Source organism: Convolutriloba macropyga, chromosome 4 (genome assembly GCF_964194025.1).
Source record: "Convolutriloba macropyga chromosome 4, txConMacr16.3, whole genome shotgun sequence".
Taxonomy (NCBI): domain Eukaryota; kingdom Metazoa; phylum Xenacoelomorpha; order Acoela; family Convolutidae; genus Convolutriloba; species Convolutriloba macropyga.
The window spans coordinates 17,528,413-17,549,044 of NC_134471.1; the positions used below are offsets into that span (position 1 = coordinate 17,528,413).

Consider the following 20,632-nt stretch of genomic DNA (forward strand, 5'->3'; position numbering starts at 1 on the left):
TAATTGGCCGCATGTCAATTGACATGCTCTTATGTTTTTGTGTGTGCTTGCGCTTAAATATGATTTTGTTCCATACAGGTGTCAGTGTCTACAGAAGTTTGAAATGCTACCAGATATCCACGAAATATTATGTGAACTACTGGACAAAAACGCTAATAGAGAAGTGAGTCATATTGAAATCAAAGTGAAATCAAACAATTAGATCAGGGACATGACGAATTCCCAAAGATAAAGAAAAGACAACGAAAAGCAGTCTAACGTGTAGAAGTTCAATTTCAATTCGTGTTCTCAACAAGAATTAATACCGGGCTAAACTGTGGACGATTAAAAATTTGTAACTATTAAATTGTAATGTTAAATTTCAAAGAATTTACGAAATTCTCCAGCAATTTCTCTTGTTCATAGCCGCCCTCATCTTCTCAGCCGGCTACTATAGCGCTCCTATTTTTTACGACTCGAAGAGGAGTATTGGAGAAGTCCTTTTTATTACGACTCGAAGAGGAGTATTGGAGAAGTCCTTTTTTTAATCAATTTTATTGGAGTGAATTTTGAAGCGGGAAATGAAACACGTGAAAAAATTTGGAGTGATTTTGTTGCTGAACAAAACGAAGAGCGGAGCAAAAAGAGAGTGGTTTTTGTTCATACCGCTGTTTTTGAGAAAGCGAGAAATTGATGTGTGAAAAAATATTCTCTAAACGAGCGAAATTTTTTGTTCACGAGCGGCTTTTAAAAGCAGTTTTTTTCTCAATTTTTTTGTTTAAGAGGTTTGCTTTTAATTTTAGGCAGGGTTTGGTAGTGGTTTGAAGGTTTCTGAAAATTTATATGATGTTTTTCGGATGCTAATTAAGATGTTTTTCATGTATTTTGCTGATTTTTGGGCTAATTTTCACAATTTTTTTTACTATTGTTTTGTTTTACTGCCTCAAATGGGTATTGAAGATACCCCTATCACATGAGCAATTTTTAGTTAACACGTGGTTACAGTTTTGTAGATATGAAGCCTTTTTTTCTTGAGAAATATGACGAAAAATGTAGAAAATTGGAATTAATTTTCTCAATTTTTTGCAGTTTTTCGGTTTTTTTGTTTTTAGACAGGTCTCTTAACCTATTATGACTTGCCTATTATTTTGCGAGCATCTGGGTACCCTATTTGCTAAAAAAAATTTTTGTTTAGATATATGTGCTTTTGTAATATTAAAAAATATTAACTTTTTCCAGTTTTTTAGTCAAAGTTGTTTGTAAGAGCTTATTTTTTTCATGATTTGGCTTCAATTATTTTTAAAAACCTCATAAGTGGTTTTAGTAGTTACTAGTTGTATTGATGAAGTAATTGTGGCAGAGATAGTTTTTTGGGGTATCAATTTATGACAGAATTGGATCAGATTTTTAATCATATTTTAATAGATTTGATTTTTTTTACTTTTTTGTTTTATGGTTTTATTTCAAGATAAGCGTAAATTGGAGGCACGTTTTGTCTCATGAGTAGTTGGATGGCATTTAAGTGAATTTCCACTTCGAGTCGTTTCCGGATTTCTTCTGGCTATGTTTTTTTTAAATCAATTTATTTGGAGTGATTTTTGAAGCGGGAAATGAAACGCGTGAAAAAATTTGAAAAAATTTTGGTGCTGAAAAACTGTGAAGAAGGGAGCGGAAAGCGGAAAAAAGTGGTTTTTGTTCATACCGCTGTTTTTGAGAGAGCAAGAAATTGATGTGTGAAAAAATTTTCTCTAAGCGAGCAAACTTTGTTCACGTGCGGCTTTTAAAAGCAGTTTTTTGCAACTTTGATGGTTACGAGGTTTGATTATGATATTACCTTAGTTTTAGGCTGGTTTTGGAAGAATTTGAAGGCTTCAAGTAGTTAATTTGGGTTTAATGCTAATTTGGTGGTTTTTGATCAGTTTTGCTGATTTTCAGAAGAAATTTAATGATTTTTTGCCTGTTTTTTTTTATTCAATGCTTCAAGTGGGATTTGAATAGAAGCTTGATACTTAAAGAATGTTCAGGTACCAATTGAGTAAAGGTTTCTTGGTGTAAATTTTTTCCTAGGAAAATTTACAGAAAAATTGGGAAATTTTATACCATTTTTCATATTTTTTTTGCATTTTTTCAAATCTTAGCCTATTATGACTTGCCCATTGTTTTACGAGCTTTTCAATGCTCTAATTGCAAACAAATTTTATTCAGCTTAATGTTTCCTTGTACTATTAAAAAAAACTCATAAAGTTTTTCTAGTTTTTTTGTTCAATTTGTTTTTGAATGCCGTTTCTATTCTTCCTTAAACTTTATGGCATTTGTGGAGGTTCAGTACTCACAATAGTTGTTCTAGTTGTTTAGTCATGTTTGTTTGGGCAATTTTCTCCTTCGAGTTGTTTCCGGAATTCTTCCGGCTATTTTTTTACTTCGTCGAACGTTTTTTCGCTTCACCCATTTTGCCGCTTTTTCGACATTTTGCGTGAAATCTTTTTGACTTCTCTAGGCTAGTTTCACTCTTCTGTCATTCTGCACAAAGTCCTTTTGAACAGCAGCTGTTCAGCAAAGCAATTCAAAATGAAAGAGAGCCAGTATAAAAAATCAAAGTCAGAAATAGAAACGGGATAAACCCATAATGACCATTTTTAGATGCACGGTACTTAAACTTTTTTCTCATAAGTTTTAGTTACTATCTATTATGCTTATTGGTATTGATACTAGATCCTGTAGCCTCTCACTGAGACACAGGAGTATGTTCAATTACGAAATGACATCAAAATAAATCGCACTTAAAAATGTTTATATACAAAAATCAATTTTTGTTGATGTTTTTTTCTTTCAATCCCAATAGAGTTTTGGGAATCAACGGCGGCTATTTTCCGGCAATCTGCCGGGTATGTTATTTCAATTGCAATTGAGTTACAGTTACAATAGTGTAAGAGTTTAAGATTTAAAAAAGCAGCAACTAATGGGTACTTAGGTACGCTACTCAAGCGGGTATTATTTGCAAGCTTTTTTAGGAGGTTGAAAGTAGTATTGCTGGTTGAATAATTCTTCCCAGTGAATATCAATCTTACAGAAAATATTTCGGATATCGGATAAAAAAGGTGTTATATAATATGGAAATTGTTCAGTCGAGCCAGTGTTCTCAAAACCTCGACCTGGATGGGAAAACTCAACAGATAGAACTAAGCTAATATTTAAGCTAATCTGCGATAAATACATTTCTTTTTCATAGTTGTAAGCTAAAGAGATGGCTTTTGTTTTTCTTCCCTCGTCTGACTCTCATTTTTGTATTACTCAGGAACAACTCAAAAAGTCAAAATTGTTTGCCTCTCTGTAATGGCATTTGCTTGCGTGCGTCGTTGTTTCTCACTCACAGTGCCAAATGCCATTGGGTCATTCGCCTGATTAAATTTTGATCATGCGTGACTTACCTCACTCGAGAAAACTAGTTCTGCAGTTTTAAAATTTTATTAAAATTAAATTAAGGATAAAGAGACTCATTCATGTAAACAAAACGCTTCTGCAGAGTGGAAATAAACAAAAACTATCAATGTCCCTTCAAATTTTTTGAAAAATAATTCTAGGAGCGGAATCAATAACTTTAACAACAAGTTCTGCATCTAATTCTCATGGTTTATTTGTTTTAACTGATTTTATGAAGAACACAACCGATAAAAATAATACGGAAATGCATATTTTATTGATTTGAAAAACGTGTTTGACACTATCAACCATAGTATTCTTCTGGAAACAATTTCTTCATATGGGTTTAGAGGTGCAAGTAATGATTTTATAAAAAGTTACCTTACTAACAGAGCACAGTTTGTTGAGCTTAACTATACATATTCAAGAACGCTGGGATTACCTTGTGGAGTGCTTAAGGGTTCAGTTTTAGGTCCACTTTTATTCCTACTCAATATCAATGATCCAGGAATATTCTTGAAGGATTGTAATTCTATTCTTTTTGCCGTTTTTCTCAAAACTTTTTTCCCACTCCAAAACTAACTGAGGAGAGCAAAGCGATAGAAAACTATCTCTCAGCAAATCATCTGACGCTAAATGTGTCTAAGACTGTGCAAATGCAATTTGGGAAATAATCAGTTGGTAATTAGTTCGAGAAATAGTGTCTGGTAGATTGCCATAAATACTTAGGAGTGTTAATTGATAACAAACTTAAATTCAACCTGCATATAAAAAATATAGTGAAAAAGCTAAACCAGTTTGGTGGTGTAGTTTACAAAGCCCGTCATTACTTCTCTCGTCAACAAATGATTCGGTTCTATATGCTTATATTCAATTTAGAATTTTATACGGTGTAGTTATATACGGAAATACTTCACAAAGTTTCTTGACTGAGATTTTAAAGGCACAAAAGCGGCTCATGAGAGCCATATCAAAAAGCATTAAAAGACCGTGGGAATCAGTACACAATTTAATGACTGAATCCACACATGCAACGAATTGTATCTCAGTGAATTGTTTTAAAGAAGTTTATAATCAGTTAAGAAATGCTTCGCCAGTAAAGTTACTCAATCTATCTGAATTAACCAGTCAACGAAATACACGGTCAGCTCAGAAAAGTTTACTTCACTCTCAAAAAAGAAATTCTAATGCGGGTAACAATTCTCTACGAGTACGATTAGTTGTTGCCTATAATGTCCTACAGGAAAACTGTGTGGTACGCTAACCTTAAAACTTCGACTAATAAAGGTTTCAGAACTTTTATCAAAAAATTTGAAAAGCTTTATATTCGTGATAATTTAACTGTTTGTGGTACGGTTGTACCATACTAAGTTCATGTTTCATTACTTAGTACTATATTAATTTAAGTTTGCCCTTGTCAGACTAAAAGTCATATTTCACATATATTTAATTTACCGCCGACTAATAAGTCAACTTTTCAGTTTCGTTCATATCTCCCACTTTTGATTATTTATTCATTCTCTAGAATCTTATTACTGAATTCAGTTGCATTCAATCTACTCTGTTTTGCACTAATCGCGATCCTATCGGATTTGAGGAGGAATTCCACTTCACTAATTTTGTCTGCAATCGCAGCACGATTGCTAAGTAAATCTAAGAGTAGTAATCCCACAACTCAGTAAAACTTGGATTCGCACCTCGAATCCATTCAACTAATTCTAAATGGATTTGTGACACGAATTGCATCTCTACAATCAGGAATATCACATGGCGCAGTCAGCAACTAAAGAACGTGCACTCCTGGGAATCGAGCCCTTTTGGGAAAAACCAACACTTGAACCTCCATTGCGATGGGATCGAAGGCAGATCATGCTGAAATTTGCTATCATGGCTAAAGAAGGCATCTCAATTGATATTCTTCTTGGAGATCCGCCAGACAAAGTTACTCTACCACCAGATCCCATATACGAAATCGACGTTGAAAACAGCACAGCTCAAAGCGGACGAGATCGACGAATCCGTAATGAGCAGATGAAGAACTCGTGGTTAAACCATTGTCAGAAAATAGAACTCGTAGGTATACTATGTGGTGAAAAACCTTGGAAAGATTGTGATAACAAAGCCGTCTCCCTAACGTATCTCAGTTTGGGAATGGAGGGTCGACAAATATTTGGTTCCCAAGAACCAAATATACAAATTGATCGAGTAACAACAAAGGTCCTCTGGGAAAGTCTTGATAGAGTGTTTACTAAACAACGAAACATCACATTTGACCGTTATACTTTTCTCACTAGAAAGCAAATGAAGGGAGAGCCTTTGGAAAAGTTCTATGGTTGCCTTCGAGAATTATCTTTGAATTGCGATTTAGGAAGCCACGAGGAGTCGATAATTCGTGACGTCTTCATAGCTAATATGCAAGATGGCGAAATCCAAAGAGAATTGTTAAAAGAAACACTAACGGCTAAAAAAGCTCTTGAAATTGCTATGAACCTTGAAATGGGAATACAAAATCAACTAAAAATATCTGGGTCTCCAGCTTCGACAACTACAAATGAAATTACAAGTCAGATGATAAATAATGTTCAGGGATCGTGGAATAGATCACGAGCGTCGACAAACCAGTTTGTCAAGCCAACAATTTGTCCAAATTGTGGCTATGGTTGCTCCCCATCTCATAGACAGAAATGTCCTGCCCGTGGCAAGAACTGTAAAAACTGCGGAATCGCTAACCATTTTGCTAAAGTTTGTCGAAAATCCAAAGAACCTATTAAACCTAAACCCAGAGTAAATTATGTAGACGACTCAATCTCAGAGGCGGCTACTGTCGGTACGTCAGCAACAGCGGCCGATCAAGTCAACAATATAAATAAACCTTTACAGCAGCAGAGCATCTACGACGCGAATTATGACTCGGACTACGATGACTTCGATGACAATTGTGTAGCGGCGATTTCAATTCAAAATAACGTTCGTGAGGTAGAACCAGTAATTTAGAAATTTGTGCCGGGAATACAAAAACAAAGGCATTGGTGGATTCGGGAAGCGTGTGTACTATTGTAAACAAAAGTCTAGCAGACACAGTAGTGTCCGAATGCAATGAATGCTATTGGTTTCAGTCGCCAAAAATACATGATTTGAAAAATGTCTCCAATGATATAATCAAGATTGTTGGCGTGATCAATACATCAATCGAATGTAATGATTGGATAGCCACGGGCGTTGATGTAACAGTGGTGGAAGATGGACACAGACCTATCATTGGACGAGGTCTTTTTCCAAAGCTAGGTTTTTCTCTTACTCAGTTGAAACAAGTTGCAAATATTGATCGAAACCAATGTCTAATCAAGAAACAGATTGCATTTGATTTTCCAGAACTCGTCACCCGAATCGGTAAATCTTTAAAACATTCAGTAAAATCAACATTTCACAAAGAATTTACACCTACACATCAAAAAAGACGACGAGTCCCAATTAACTTACACCCACTAGTGAATATAGAGCTTAAAGAATTACTTGACGAAAAGCACATAATAAAATTAAACAGTTGTTCACATAAAAATTTTAGTTCACCAATATTAATAACAGTAAAAAGAGACGAAACAGTTAAATTAGCTTTAGACTCCAAAATTTTAAATAAATCTATCCATAAAATTAAATACCAAATGCCGAATATTGATAATTTAATTGACACGATTCAACAAAATTTGAACACATCCGCATCACAAGAAACAGCATATGTTTAAACCTTGGATTTGAAGTACGCATACAGTCAACTCAATTTAGACCCGGAAACAGCTCGACATTGTAACTTCAATATCATTAGCGGCGAGAGAACTGGAACGTTTCGCTTTATTACCGGTTTCTACGGATTAACTGATATGCCGGCAGCATTCCAGAAAGTAATGGACTATACTTTAGTCGGACTCGAAAATACCTATTGTTTTCTGGATGACATTATAGTAGTTAGCCGTGGTTCTAAAGAAGATCACTTAAAATTAGTATATAAATGCTTAAAGAAATTAGATGAGGATAATTTACGAATAAACTTACCTAAATGTCATTTCGCTAAAACAGAAATCGAATGGCTAGGACATAAATTTAGTCAATCAGGAATTGCACCACTTGAGTCAAAAACAGCGGCAATCGCTTCCCTATCAGCACCAAATAATCTCAAACAACTACGATCATTTTTAGGTTCTGATCATTACTTAGGAAAATTCATTCCTAATCTATCCCAATTGTGCCGCCCTCTTAGACCATTACTAAAAAAGAACACAAAAATTGTTTGGAACACTGAACATGAAACTCACTTTCAAGCAATTAAAAAAAAATTCGCAAATGCAACAGAAAATACACATTATAATCCGCACTTGGAAACGCGAATGAAATGCGATGCTTCTAGAGCGGGATTAGGAGCAGCTTTAGAACAACGCTCACCTGCAGGTTGGCATACAGTTGCATTCGCGTCTCGTTTCCTCAACTCAAACGAGGAACAATATAGTGTAAATGAACTTGAATTGTTAGGGGTTGTTTGGTCTGTAGAATATTTTAAATATTATTTGTTTGGCAAATCCTTCACAATTATTACTGATCATCGAGCACTACTTTCTATTATTAAAGAACATCGATCAAATAAATCCTACAATAGTTGATTAACACGTTGGATCGATCGTCTTTACCTTTTGATTTTAACATCGAACATATACCGGGTGCAAAAATGGGGCTGGTAGATTACATTTCGCGCCAACCAAATCAAGAAGCAAAAGTTACAAACAAATATGATGAGGAATTTGCGGTCGCAACAATTACCCGCATTCGTGACGCTATTGCTGCAATTTTTGTGAATAACACACCACAAAACTGCCAATCACAGCACTTTAACAGCGTCACTCACACACATTCCTTACGTGCCTCGCATCCTCGCTTAACAAACTATTCCAATTTGTTTTCTGCCTTAAATCGTAATACAACTCAGTTGCTTCTTGAAAATTCAGCAAACGCAGCACAATTCCAATCTAGTTCAAATAATACTGTAAACTTAACTTCAATCCCGACTCATTCAGAAATTCCTACAAACGCATCACATATCCATACAATTCTCACTCACACAATGAGCAACATAACATCCAACCCTCAAACTCCCCCTACACACAGCCGAGTCACGTTTCAATCTACCCCGAATTCAGCAGTGAACACGACGAGATCGTCTACTGAGGGTCAAAAATCGCCAAACTTGGACTTGTCGAAAGAAGAAGTTTTTGAAAATAACTTGACACAGTTATTTACAAAAGGCTTCTTGGCTGTTCTCACAAGCAAGGATTCCGTCCTTAAAGAGGTGCGTGGTTGCATCCTACAGAACGACCCCCAAAGATGTAAGGAAGTGAACCCATACATGTTCTCTTATTGGAGAGTTCTACATGTCTAGATGAACGGGTGGCGATTCCCCATTCTATTCAGGACGCAGTTTTGGAAAGCCTTCACCTAACACACCCTGGTAGTTGGGGCATGATAACACTCGGGCAGTACGCGTTCTGGCCGTATATGCACCGAGAAATTATCATCAATGCGGCTCAGTGCAAACCTTGTACTGATATCGGTAAGAACCTTAAGCCCGTTGTTCCGGCGTCTAAATGGAAACCATTGCAGACATGTAAAGAACCTAATGAAGAAATACAGGTTGATTTTGGAGGACCCATTACAAATGAAAAAGATCAAGATATTTATTTTCTTACATGTATTGATCGTTTTTCCGAATTTCCCACTGTAGAAGTATTTGAAAAAGCTAATGGACCAAATGTTCCTAAATTCTTAGATGACTACATTCACATACATGGTGTACCCCGAAATATTAGATTAGATCAAGCACGTTGTTTAATTGGTAACAAAGTAAAATTTTTCTGTAAACAACATAACATTAACATACTCACTGCCCCTGTCAATGACCATAGAGCTATAGGATTAGTAGAGCGTTTGATACAGACATTTGAAAGACGCTTAAGCTGCATAAAATTAGATAATAGAAACCAATCATTCACAATTAAAGAAGCAATAAAGTCAATTGTCTATCAATTACGTATTTGCAAATAAAAGACAACAAACGTAACACCTTTCCAAGCACATTTTGGAAGAAAGCCAAACACGCCACTAAGTAATATAAGTACAGTCCCAAAGTCATCTAATCTCTCATATGAAGATATTCTTCATCACTATTTAGATGCTGATACCGTCCCAGTAGAAGACTACCTTGACGAAAACTGTTGGGTCACAGGCGATTGTAGTGATATCCTCATTGAAGAGGCAATGCAGAAAGCGCAAGTGGATGCGGGACGTCGCTACAATGGGGATCACAATATGTCCATTTCCCGTTTTATTGTGCATCCTAAATTAAACAACCCCATTCCTCGGACACAAAAGTCACTTGATCTTAAATTGGCCCGCAAAGTAACGAAGCGATCAAAACGGGACCTTCGGGGATTATGGGAGACTCTTGCACCGGGTAGTACAGTAGTACGAACATCTGTTACTACCACAGTCATTAAAGAACCTGGTGTACCCGAAGTTTGCGTAAGCAATAGTGATATTGCCAAATTTGGAACTCGCGCAGAACGCAAAACAGGTCTTTGGGAGTATGCAAAGCGCCGCCCTCTCCCCTATGAAAAAACCACAGGGAAAAGATTTCGCAGCACAGCAAAGAGCTTAAAAAAAATTCCGTGGGGAAGTCAAAATTCGCCACCGCCCAACCCAATCAGACGCGGCCTCGGGAGTCTCGTCCGCCAATAGCAATATTTCGAAAGCGATGGCGTTGCAAAAACCGAAAAAGCCCCATGTAGGAGGCAAACGTTCTAGAACTACTTCTACAACCCTTAATACATGGAATGCTTCTTCTGTTGCTGCGTCGTCAGCAACAGCTTCCGCAGCCTCACCTTCAACGTCCCGAAATAAACGAACCCGACGCGCCCCCGACTATTTCTGTTTTGAAAGTTCTGTGTGCTCAGTTAGCGATGACTCTGCCGCTCCTGCACATAAGAAGCAAAAGCTTGATAATCCAGTAAGCGCGACAGTACTTCAAGAAGAGGCGGCTGAACCTCCAGCACCGGCGACCTATTATGAGCTCCAAGTAGTGAGTCCTCCAGCACCCCCTCCTGTTGGAACATGGTCACCCGAAAGCTATGACTATGAGGAATATACCAGAGAAATCAGTATGAGTGTCTTTGACGCGGAGAATCAAATTTAAACTTCAAACAATTATGTTCAACTTGTTAAATTGTTGCTTGTGCTTCTAAATTCAATAATCCTTCATTCTTAATTTAAATATGGATTGTTATCACTTGTGCGCTCATTTTGCATTAATGATCACTTTTAATTTGCGTTTGTGTCTCAAATTCTTCAATTACATTTGATGCTGCATTTGTATCAATATTCAAAATGTTATTACTTTCGTGGATTCGCACCTCGATTGTGCCTCAGTTTATGTTTTCTGTTTGTGCTGTAAAGCAAATGTTGAGAGTTTCTATTGAATTTATTCTCTAAATTTCAGCTCCTCATTTCCATTGCCATGTCATCATTTATTTGCAGTTACTATTTATACTAACCAGTACATATGTTAATATTATTCAAAAATTTTACACTGTTGCAGTTTAAAAATTTTCTCTCGAGCAGAGAATATGTGGTACGGTTGTACCATATTAATTTCATGTTTCATTACTTAGTACTATATTAATTTAAGTTTGCCCTTGTCAGACTAAAAGTCATATTTCACATATATTTAATTTACCGCCGATTAATAAGTCAACTTTTCAGTTTTGTTCATATCTCCCACTTTTGATTATTTATTCAATCTCTAGAATCTTATTACTGAATTCAGTTGCATTCAATCTACTCTGTTTAGCACTAATCGCGATCCTATCGGATTTGAGGAGGAATTCCACCTTCACTAATTTTGTCTGCAATCGCAGCACGATTGCTAAGTAAATCTAAGAGTAGTAATCCCACAACTCAGTAAAAATTGGATTCGCACCTCGAATCCATTCAACTAATTCTAAGTGGATTTGTGACACGAATTGCATCTCTACAGTCAGGAATATCACACTGTTCATAGGTTGTTTTTTTTCAATTGAACGTTTTTTCTAGATTCTCCTCTCTAGGTTTCCCCTCCTCCTGGTTGGGTTTCCAGGGCCGTGTCTCGTTGACTTCAGCCTGTAGCACGGTACCTTCTAGAGATATTCTCAATATGTTCTTGTATTTTTACAACATTTGTATATTTTGATGAGCCTGATAAATAATCAATTCAATAATTATGTCACTGTTAAGTTTATTTTGCAGCTTCTCTCGTCAGTCTGTCGGCTCTGTTAGGAAAAGTCAGATCACAACACTTGAGTTTTTTTTAGAAATAGCAGAATGAGCACACCCCTTACAATAGATTTGATACCAAGGGGTTTTTAAAGAACTGCAACTTAAATTATTTGACAATCGGTTTAATTTTCGACAGCTTGTTTCTTATGGAGATATTGAATGCCTGTTTTCTGATGGAGTAGTCATTTAAGGGCGTAATATTGAATTGTGTAACATTTTCAAAAAATTTTGTGCATCTAATCTCGTATATAGTAACTGTTGTGTTGAATTTCCAAAATCTGTTGAAATTCCAAACTATTTGAAAGTTATTTCAACGCCGTTCTCCACATTTTTTTGTCATTTCGCAGCGATTTTTGGTTTAGTTAGCTTGGTTTAGTTTATCTTTTTAGTTGCTTATTACGTTCAATTTCATCTCTTGAATCAGCTTTGCGTCAAATTTGAAAGTGCACTGCTGTAAAGTAACCAAGTTCCTTTATATTTTATCTCCCCCCACACCCTCATTTTCCTCCCCCCCACCTACAATTTCGTCCTCCAAAACCCATTCATTTCCTGATTTCCATTCCCCCAACCTATTTCCATTGAAGCTTTTTATTTAAGTTGATTTTATTGAAGAAGTCAGAAGTGGTTGACATTCACTTTCAATATTATTTATAGTAAGGGATTTCCCGTTTTTACCACAACTTGTGTGCCAATGGCGCGAATTATAATGTATTTATAGAGCTTGATTGGCTACCATGGTTGCGACTTTCAGAATTACAAATATTAATAAAAAGTTGTCTTGGTATGCAAGACTTAGGCCGAAGAGCATAAACATTTCTTGCGTATCCTAGGGTCAAAAAAGGACCATTGGTAAACTTGCTCGACTCAGAGTGGGGCATTTTTGATTTTATAGGGGGTAACTTAGGCATTTGACACTTAGCACATTTAAACTCTGGTTTGATAACTTCACAAGTTTTAATCAAAAACATCACAATCACAAAAGATCCAACAGATTTTTAATCTGGCTCTAGAAGTGAAGACTGATTTGAGAGTTCTCCTGAGAAGGATGCTTGCGTGGGATGCCTAGTCACGACAGATGGGCTAGCCTTACTTGCAGAATTGAAAGTCTCCATTTCGAAAGCTGGATTTTAATAGGCGTCTAGTTATCGTTGGATCAATATAGTATCTTTCCGCATTAGTTCTGAAAGGAGTAGGTCTTCCTCTAGGTGAAATTTAAAAGCACCACTAACACACACATTGACTTAGGATTAGTTGCAAGGCCTGGTATGCCCTTGCTACATTAAGGTTTATAGGAACGTGAAGTTATCCCCCCACCAGTGTCAGTAGACACACACATTAGTCAAAAGTTAGCCACCACAGGATAGGGTTCTTTCTGTCGCGCTCGAAAAACAAATAGGCAACCGGACAAAAAATTATAATTGTCTACGTTCGTAGGAGATTCACTGATTAGTGAAACGGTTTAACTCTATACAACTTATTAACGAAGCTTCATCAAACTTCACTGATTAGTGATTGCGACAAGCAAAAACATAGCAGACAAACATTAGGCGAAAAACATTAGCTAAGCACAGTAAGCAACAGCCTCATTTAAATTATAGGTTTTAACATAACAAAAGATAGAATAGGGCTGTTACAAGGAAACATAGTGCAGTAACAGTGCAGTATAAACTTTGTAAAATAAGAAAAAACCTCTATCTAAAACAGTCAATATGCCAAACAAGTCCAAAACATCATCAGCAGCAATGAACAGCCTCAAGCAACAACTTCAGTTGAAAGTGATACAGTGGAACGCAGTAAAAGACCTCTTCGAAGAACAAAGCAAAAGTAAAGAAGGTCTAAGCATACTACGTGAAACTTTGGAACTCTTGAGGTCTCAAAAAGAGCAGTTAGACAGAAGTTGCAATGAACTCATGAAGCTACAGCTGACAAGTGAAGAGTTGACAACACTTGCTAATGAAGCTGCCAAAAAATATAACATAACCATGCTGAAATGCAAACAGAGAGCAAAAAGCACACAGAACAGATGCAAGTAACACTGAATCTGGTTTTAACACATCAGCAGCGCCTTCCCCTAATCTATTGAGAAAACAGTACTCTTTACGCAATAGAGCAATGAAACATCATTTCGCAAGCCGCAACAATCAGGAAAGTAACAATGCTGACTCGTCCGACTCAGAAGACCCTGATAATTCTCAACCCGTTCAGAACATTGAAGAGAGAGGAAGGAACCGGGAATTTTTCACAGGGGCAATGAGAACAGATGAACGATCGAGAGAAGAGAACAATGTTCAACGGCAGAGCCGACATGAGAGTGAGGACAGCAGAGCAGGGCATTTGCAACAACCATGTTATTTTCACAACAATAACCAGGCTTCTCCCCACAACGGAACCAGAGAACCAGATTGAACACTTTTTCTGGAAGGGGGCCTTCAGATGTTTCATGTCAACTCTGCTCACAAAACCACAACCTTGGAGTGAGAGTGAGGACAGCAGAGCAGGGCATTTGCAACAACCATGTTATTTTCACAACAATAACCAGGCTGCTCCGACCATGAGCCATAGGTAGACACCACAAACCAATCAACTACCAGTGAACAATTTCAGCGGACCAGATGGACACAATAACAACGGCTATAGTAACAACCTATACAATGGCTTTCCAAGTTTCCCACCAGACTGGATGCAAAACCAAGCACTGATGATACAGAACACATTGAGTTTGCCTAAGATTTCAATCGACAACTTCACTGGTAATCCTCTGAAATGGCATCAGTCGTTCAGTTTCTTCAAAGCAACCATTCACAACAACAGTGGCCTCTCAGACAACCAAAAAATGACATAACTCCAAAAATCAGTAACTCATAAAGCAAGAGATTCCATAAGTGGACACTCCTACAATGGGGATTACTACCATGAAGCCATCGCTGAATTGACCAAAAAATTTGGCAAACCACAGCATATTGTTGCTGCATACCTGGATCAATTAGAGAAGTGGCCAAAACCCAGATTAGACGAGCCAAACTCTTTTGTGAGCTTCTCGTCTTTCTTGAGGAGACTTGTACAAACCTTCCGACTCCGCAACTTTGAAGCTGATCTGAAGTCTTCAGCTGTCTTGAGAATGGCCAGAGACAAATTGAACCCTAACAGGATAATCAGATGGAATCAACACACAAGAAGCCAAGGCTTGCTGCAACCTAGTCTTACCCACTTTGCTGATTGGATTGACTCATACGCAGAGGTGTGCGAAGTTATCTCCCCACAACGGAACCAAAGAACCAGAGTGAACACTTTTTCTGGAAGGGGGCCTTCAGATGTTTCATGTCAACTCTGCTCACAAAACCAAAACTTTGGTCGTTGTCCCGAATACTTGGAAAAGTCATTGTATGACCGACAGGGTTGTGTGAGGAGTTTCTATCTCTGCCCTAACTGTCTAAGAGCTCACGAAAAGGGTCTCTGCCAATCGAAAACAAGGTGCCTTGTGGACAGAAGCAATGGCTTCCATCACTCAACGCTCCATAGGACAGATGCAAGGCAACAGCAACAAAATGCACAACCAATTGAGAACTGGAATCAAAACTCACAAAACAATGTCTTCAGAAACCAAACAAACCAAAACCAGTCAAGCTATGGACGTAACTTTAAAAATGAAAACCAAAGGCAGCAGACGAGTTCAAACTACAACCAACAGAGTGGAAACCAGAACAGGAAAAGTGGATCTAACAGCAGCACTTCACACAGGGGCAACTGGAACAAAAGCGGTTTTCACCCTCAGCCAATGAACGCGCAGAACAACGTCAGCAGACAGCAGAGTAACAATCAACGCACTGTAGCCCAACAGCAGGCAACTACTCCACAACAAAACTACAAAACTACACTTGCAGCAATCAACAGGAAACTTCGTGGATCAGACCGCAGATACAATTGCAGGCGATACCATTAACACTTTTCAAAAGAGATCTTTGCATTGAAACCTACGCCTTGTTGGACAGTGGCAGTGACAACACTCAAATAACACAGAAGGTTGCGGATGCACTTCAAGTTCAACAACCGAAAGACATAACCCTACAACTAGCTTCACTTCACGGTGAACACTCAGTTAAAACAGCAGATGTCATGATCGGCATAGGAGCTTTGTGCAGCAGTTGTCCTGTGATCAGAATCCCTGTGTACGCAACAGCAATGGAGGAGTTTTGAATGACAAGAGTTCAAATTGAAATGTTGAATGAGATCTGCAGAGACCATTCTCACCTCCAGAAGATAAGATTTCCAGCAATCAGAGACAACCGGATCGGAATTCTGATTGGAGCAGATGCATTCACAGCAAGGGTTCTGAGACAGTTCACAACAGGACACACTGGCACCCCATACGGAGTCAACACTCTGCTTGGCTGGACACTGACAGGGCCCATTCCTCAGAGGTACACAAAGAAGAGGGTTGGACAGTCAAACAGCACAAGCATAACACTTTTCAATCATATCAGGAGACGACAAGACGATCCAGATGAAAATCTTCTCTCACTCTTCTGGACAATTGAAGGAGTGAACTTCAATCAGTGCTCTTCAAAGGGACAATCTTCAGATGACAAAGAAGCTCTGTCCATCCTCATTGATACCATAAAACACATTGGTGACAGATACCAGATTGGACTTCCATGGAAGAAAGACATCAAACTTCCTAACAACTACTTCATGGCCAAAGTTCTGTGGCACGCTCTGCAGCAGAGACTGGAGAGGGACACAAATTTGAGAGAACGCTACGAGGAAACCATCAAAAAGATTTGGATAAAAACTACATCACAACTGCAGACCCCAGTTGCAGACACTCTGTATGGTACCTTCCCCATCATCCAGTGATCAACAAACAGAAACCAGATAAAATCCGCAGAGTCACAAATGCTGCTTCCAAATATAAGGGTACCTCACTCAATGACGCACTGCTGACAGGGCCGGATGTACTCTACAAACTGCATGGCCTTCTTCTCCGCTTCAGACAGTACTCAGTGGCAATCCCAGCTGACATCGAGGCAAAGTTCATGCAGATTGGCATCCAACCACAAGACCAGGACTGTCTCCGTTTTCTGTGGACACAGAATGGCAATGAAAAGATCTTCAAATACAATGGACTCATTTTTGGAGCGACATGCTCACCTTCTTGTGCGATTTTTGTTCTGCAGAAGTGCGCAAATGACCACAAACAAGAACGTTCAGAGGCTCACACATCAATCATGCAGCAGTTCTACATGGATGATTTCATGCAGACCTACCCTTCTGAAGAGGAGGCCCGCAGAAGTGCAGATGAGATCAAAACTGTTTTGCATACAGGAGGATTCAATCTGACAAAGTTCCTGAGCAACAGACCAGCCGCATTAGATAACCTACTGAAAGAAGACAAGGCGGAAATGAAATCCCAAAGAATCCCTGGTCAGACGTGGGACCCCAAAACTGACAAGTTGATGTTTGCAAAACCGAACCTTCTCTACACAGGACAATAGATGACTCAAAGAAAGGTGCTTTCAATGGCAGCTTCTCTGTTCGACCCAGTCGGACTGATTTCACCTTTTGCCATCAGAATTAGATGCATTCTCCAAAGAATCATTAAAGAGGGAAGAAACTGGGTTCAACCTGTGTCGGAATGCTACCAACAGGAACTACAGGAGTGGATGGATGAGTTTGACAGCATGACTTCAATGGAAATTCCTAGATGCTTGATTACCAGCACCAATGGAACCCATCAACTTCACACGTTCACTGACGCCTCAATGAGTGCAATTGCTGCCATAGTTTATACGAGGACAACCAAAGCCAATGGATCTTCCACAACCCCATATGTGATCAGTAAAACAAAAGTGGCGCCGATCAAGCAGCTGAGCATTCCAAAACTGGAATTGGAAGCGGCAGCACTTGGAGCAGAGCTAGCTGGATTCTGTGAGAGCGAGATGACAACAACCATAAGTTCAAAGCACTTTTGGACAGACAGCGCCGCTACACTTGGATGGATAAAATCCAAGCAGAAACAGAAGATGTATATTGCCAACAGATTGACCAAAATTCATGAGAATTCCAACCCGGACAATTGGAGACACATCCTTGGAAAGATGAATCCCGCTGACCACGGCACACGAGGCCTCATCCCATCAGACATACCAAAGCCGTGGCTTCAACCACCGGACTTTCTGAGCACACCTCAATCTCAAGACTCCTGAATTTTTGCCGAAAAACAGTGATCCCCACATATGCGCTACACAAGCGACACAACTTCAGACGCCAGTCGTTGAGGTTGAAAAATTTTCAACGTGGAGTCGACTACTCAACACTACTAGAATGGTGTTCCAGACAATAAGACGTTTCAAGGCAAAAGTCCGAACTAGAAGACACAACGAATAACCTGAGACCTCTAACAATGTCATTTTTGCGTCAGACGAGAAAAGGGCAAGGAACTACCTCATTAAAATGTTCCAACACGAGCTATTCTCAGGAAAAATTTCTCCACAGTTGAAGAGAGACAATCTTGAGAAAGGAGACAAGCTGATGCCCTTCACACCATTTCTAGATGACGACGGACTTTTGAGGGTAGGAGGAAGACTCAGCAAAGCATCTCTAACCTACAGTGCGAAACATCCTCTTGTTCTCCATAGCAGGAGCAAAATTGAAAGACTTGATTGAAAAGGCGCACCATGACTTTGGCCATCAGGGCGTGGAACATGTGAAGGCTCGCCTGCAACAAATTTTCCTGATGATTGGATTGAGAAAAGTGCTGCGAAGTCTGGGGAAATACTGTTTCATTTGCAGACGATGGAGGGCAGACAATATGAGACCGAGGATGGCCGATCTTCCTGAATTCAGATTTCCAGATGCAAACAAGCAGTACCCCTTGGTCAACACACGAATGGACATGTTTGGACCATTCTACAATGAGGACAAGAGAGAGGGCACCCAGATGCACTACGTCTGCTTGTTCAAATGCCTGGTCACCAGAGCTGTCCACCTAGAAGTATGCCATGACCTCTCAACCGATTGTCTCCTCATGACCATCCGCAGATTTGTATCACGACGTGGATACCCTGACCTCATTGTGAGTGACAATTGCAAAAACTTCATTGGAGCCAACCAAGCAATGAGGTTTAAGTTCCAGAGAAGCTACAAGCCAGACAACGAGTACATCAGACTGCAATTGGATCAACAGAACATTCAGTGGACTTTCAATCCTCCATTGGCACCACACTTCGGAGGAGTCTGGGAGAGGCTGATACAGACCGCGAAGAGGAGTCTACTAATAGTGCTGGGCAGTCGGAAACTAACGCTCTCAGTTTTCCGGACAGTTGTGGCAGAGACCGAGGCAATTTTGAACTCCGGACCATTAACTCATGTGGGCTGCAGCATCTCAGATGAGGGACCACTTACTCCGAATCACTTCCTCCTTCGTAGACCTCACATGTGTTTGAAACTTCTTGTGAACAACAACCAGCGGTTCTCCACTAAGGATTTCAAGTTGACGCAGACACTACTTGATCACTACTGGAGCAGGTTGCTGAAGGAATATATTCTTGAGCTCAACAAGAGAACGAAGTGGCAAAGGTCAAATGATGAGCTGGATGAAGGTGACATTGTGTGGGTGCTCAAGGACTTCACACCCAGAGGCATCTGGCCTCTCGGGAAGATTGTGAAAGCACACAGAGGTTCAGACGGAATAGCCAGGAGCTTCGACATCCAGACGTCTACAGGAATGGTACAGAGACCAGCAGTAACCTTAAGTCGTGTATTCCCACAATTGTCAGGTGCGCCGGAGGGTCACTGAAACAAGTTCATTGAAACACACACACATACACACGCACACACACAAACAAAAACTCAATATCAGAAAGAAAACTTTTTGTGCCCTGTTTTATTGTGTTTAAATTTTCATTTCAAATGTTGCCTTTTCTTGCCGGGAGTGTAAAGGAACCAAGTTCCTTTATATTTTATCTCCCCCCACACCCTCATTTTCCTCCCCCACCTACACTTTCGTCCTCCAAAACCCATTCATTTCCTGATTTCCATTCCCCCAACCTATTTTCATTGAAGCTATTGATTTAAGTTGACTTTATTGAAGAAGTCAGAAGTGGTTGACAGTCACTTTCAATATTATTTATAGTAAGGGATTTCCCGTTTTTACCACAACTTGTGTGCCAATGGCGCGAATTATAATGTATTTATAGAGCTTGACTTGCTACCATGGTTGCGACTTTCAGATTTACAAATATTAATGAAAAGTTGTCTTGGTATGCAAGACTTAGGTCGAAGAGCATAAACAACTGTTATATCAAATGATATTTTCACTTGCCAATTTAAAAATAACTATCGTTTAAAATCTTTAGTTCTCATCTGCGTGATCGTTTATTAATAGCCCCAAAGCAATAGTGAGAGCATTATTGGTCTCACCTTGATTTTTCACAATCCAGATGATTTGGGCGCTAACATTTTTAAAAAATGTTTTCACGAGCTTTTCCCCAATTTGATGTCAATGAGAAGCTTAACTGTAGTATTGACTTTGGCCACTTAGGGGTAGAAAGAGCAAACAACAAGTTGTTTGAAGCTTGAAACTTTTTCCAACGAATATCAACGATCAAGGGCTATTAATGGTTTTTGACATCTATGCTATCGATCTTCATAGGATATTACATGAATTTTTCAGTTTCGATCGTATTCATTGACATAATTGTTGTCGTAGCATTTAGTTTCACTAGCAATATATGCCATTGGCTTTCAAATGAGGCATATTTTAATTGCACAGTAAATGTAATATCAATTTGTTTCATTGGTATCATAGTCGTTTTAACTATCTTTTGACACTTCTTGTTGTCATAAAATGTTTGTGAGTTGTTGTGTTTTATTCATATCTGTT

General features: G+C 38.8%; 4 protein-coding genes across 7 annotated transcripts in view; all 4 read left to right on the top strand.

The window, feature by feature from the left end:
• Nucleotides 1-377, top strand: part of LOC142338292 (uncharacterized) — a 318,225-nt gene extending 317,848 nt beyond the window's left edge. For all 4 annotated transcript variants that reach the window (XM_075387974.1, XM_075387973.1, XM_075387976.1 and 1 more), the window contains one exon: nucleotides 79-377. The gene's annotated coding sequence lies outside the window, so the exon portion shown is untranslated. The remainder of the gene's footprint in view (nucleotides 1-78) is intronic.
• A 15,589-nt stretch (nucleotides 378-15,966) lies between these two features.
• LOC142338002 (uncharacterized) lies at nucleotides 15,967-17,243 on the top strand. The gene is made up of 2 exons (XM_075387635.1): nucleotides 15,967-16,582; nucleotides 16,696-17,243. Exons 1-2 carry the CDS (start codon nucleotides 15,967-15,969, stop codon nucleotides 17,241-17,243), a joined length of 1,164 nt encoding a protein of 387 aa, XP_075243750.1.
• LOC142338003 (uncharacterized) lies at nucleotides 17,244-17,954 on the top strand. Its single transcript, XM_075387636.1, has one exon. The coding sequence runs from the start codon at nucleotides 17,244-17,246 to the stop codon at nucleotides 17,952-17,954; it is 711 nt and encodes a 236-aa protein (XP_075243751.1).
• A 605-nt stretch (nucleotides 17,955-18,559) lies between these two features.
• LOC142338004 (uncharacterized) lies at nucleotides 18,560-19,546 on the top strand. The gene has a single exon (XM_075387637.1). The coding sequence runs from the start codon at nucleotides 18,560-18,562 to the stop codon at nucleotides 19,544-19,546; it is 987 nt and encodes a 328-aa protein (XP_075243752.1).
• Nucleotides 19,547-20,632: the final 1,086 nt, after the last annotated feature.

What these genes read in the sequence shown, in the direction of transcription:
- LOC142338002 (XM_075387635.1), top strand. Translation starts at nt 15,967, where the DNA reads ATGTTGAATGAGATCTGCAGAGACCATTCTCACCTCCAGAAGATAAGA. An exon ending in AGTTGCAGACACTCTGTATG is followed by an intron (nt 16,583 to 16,695) that starts GTACCTTCCCCA and finishes CACTGCTGACAG; the next exon opens with GGCCGGATGTACTCTACAAA.
- LOC142338003 (XM_075387636.1), top strand. Translation starts at nt 17,244, where the DNA reads ATGACTCAAAGAAAGGTGCTTTCAATGGCAGCTTCTCTGTTCGACCCA.
- LOC142338004 (XM_075387637.1), top strand. Translation starts at nt 18,560, where the DNA reads ATGAGACCGAGGATGGCCGATCTTCCTGAATTCAGATTTCCAGATGCA.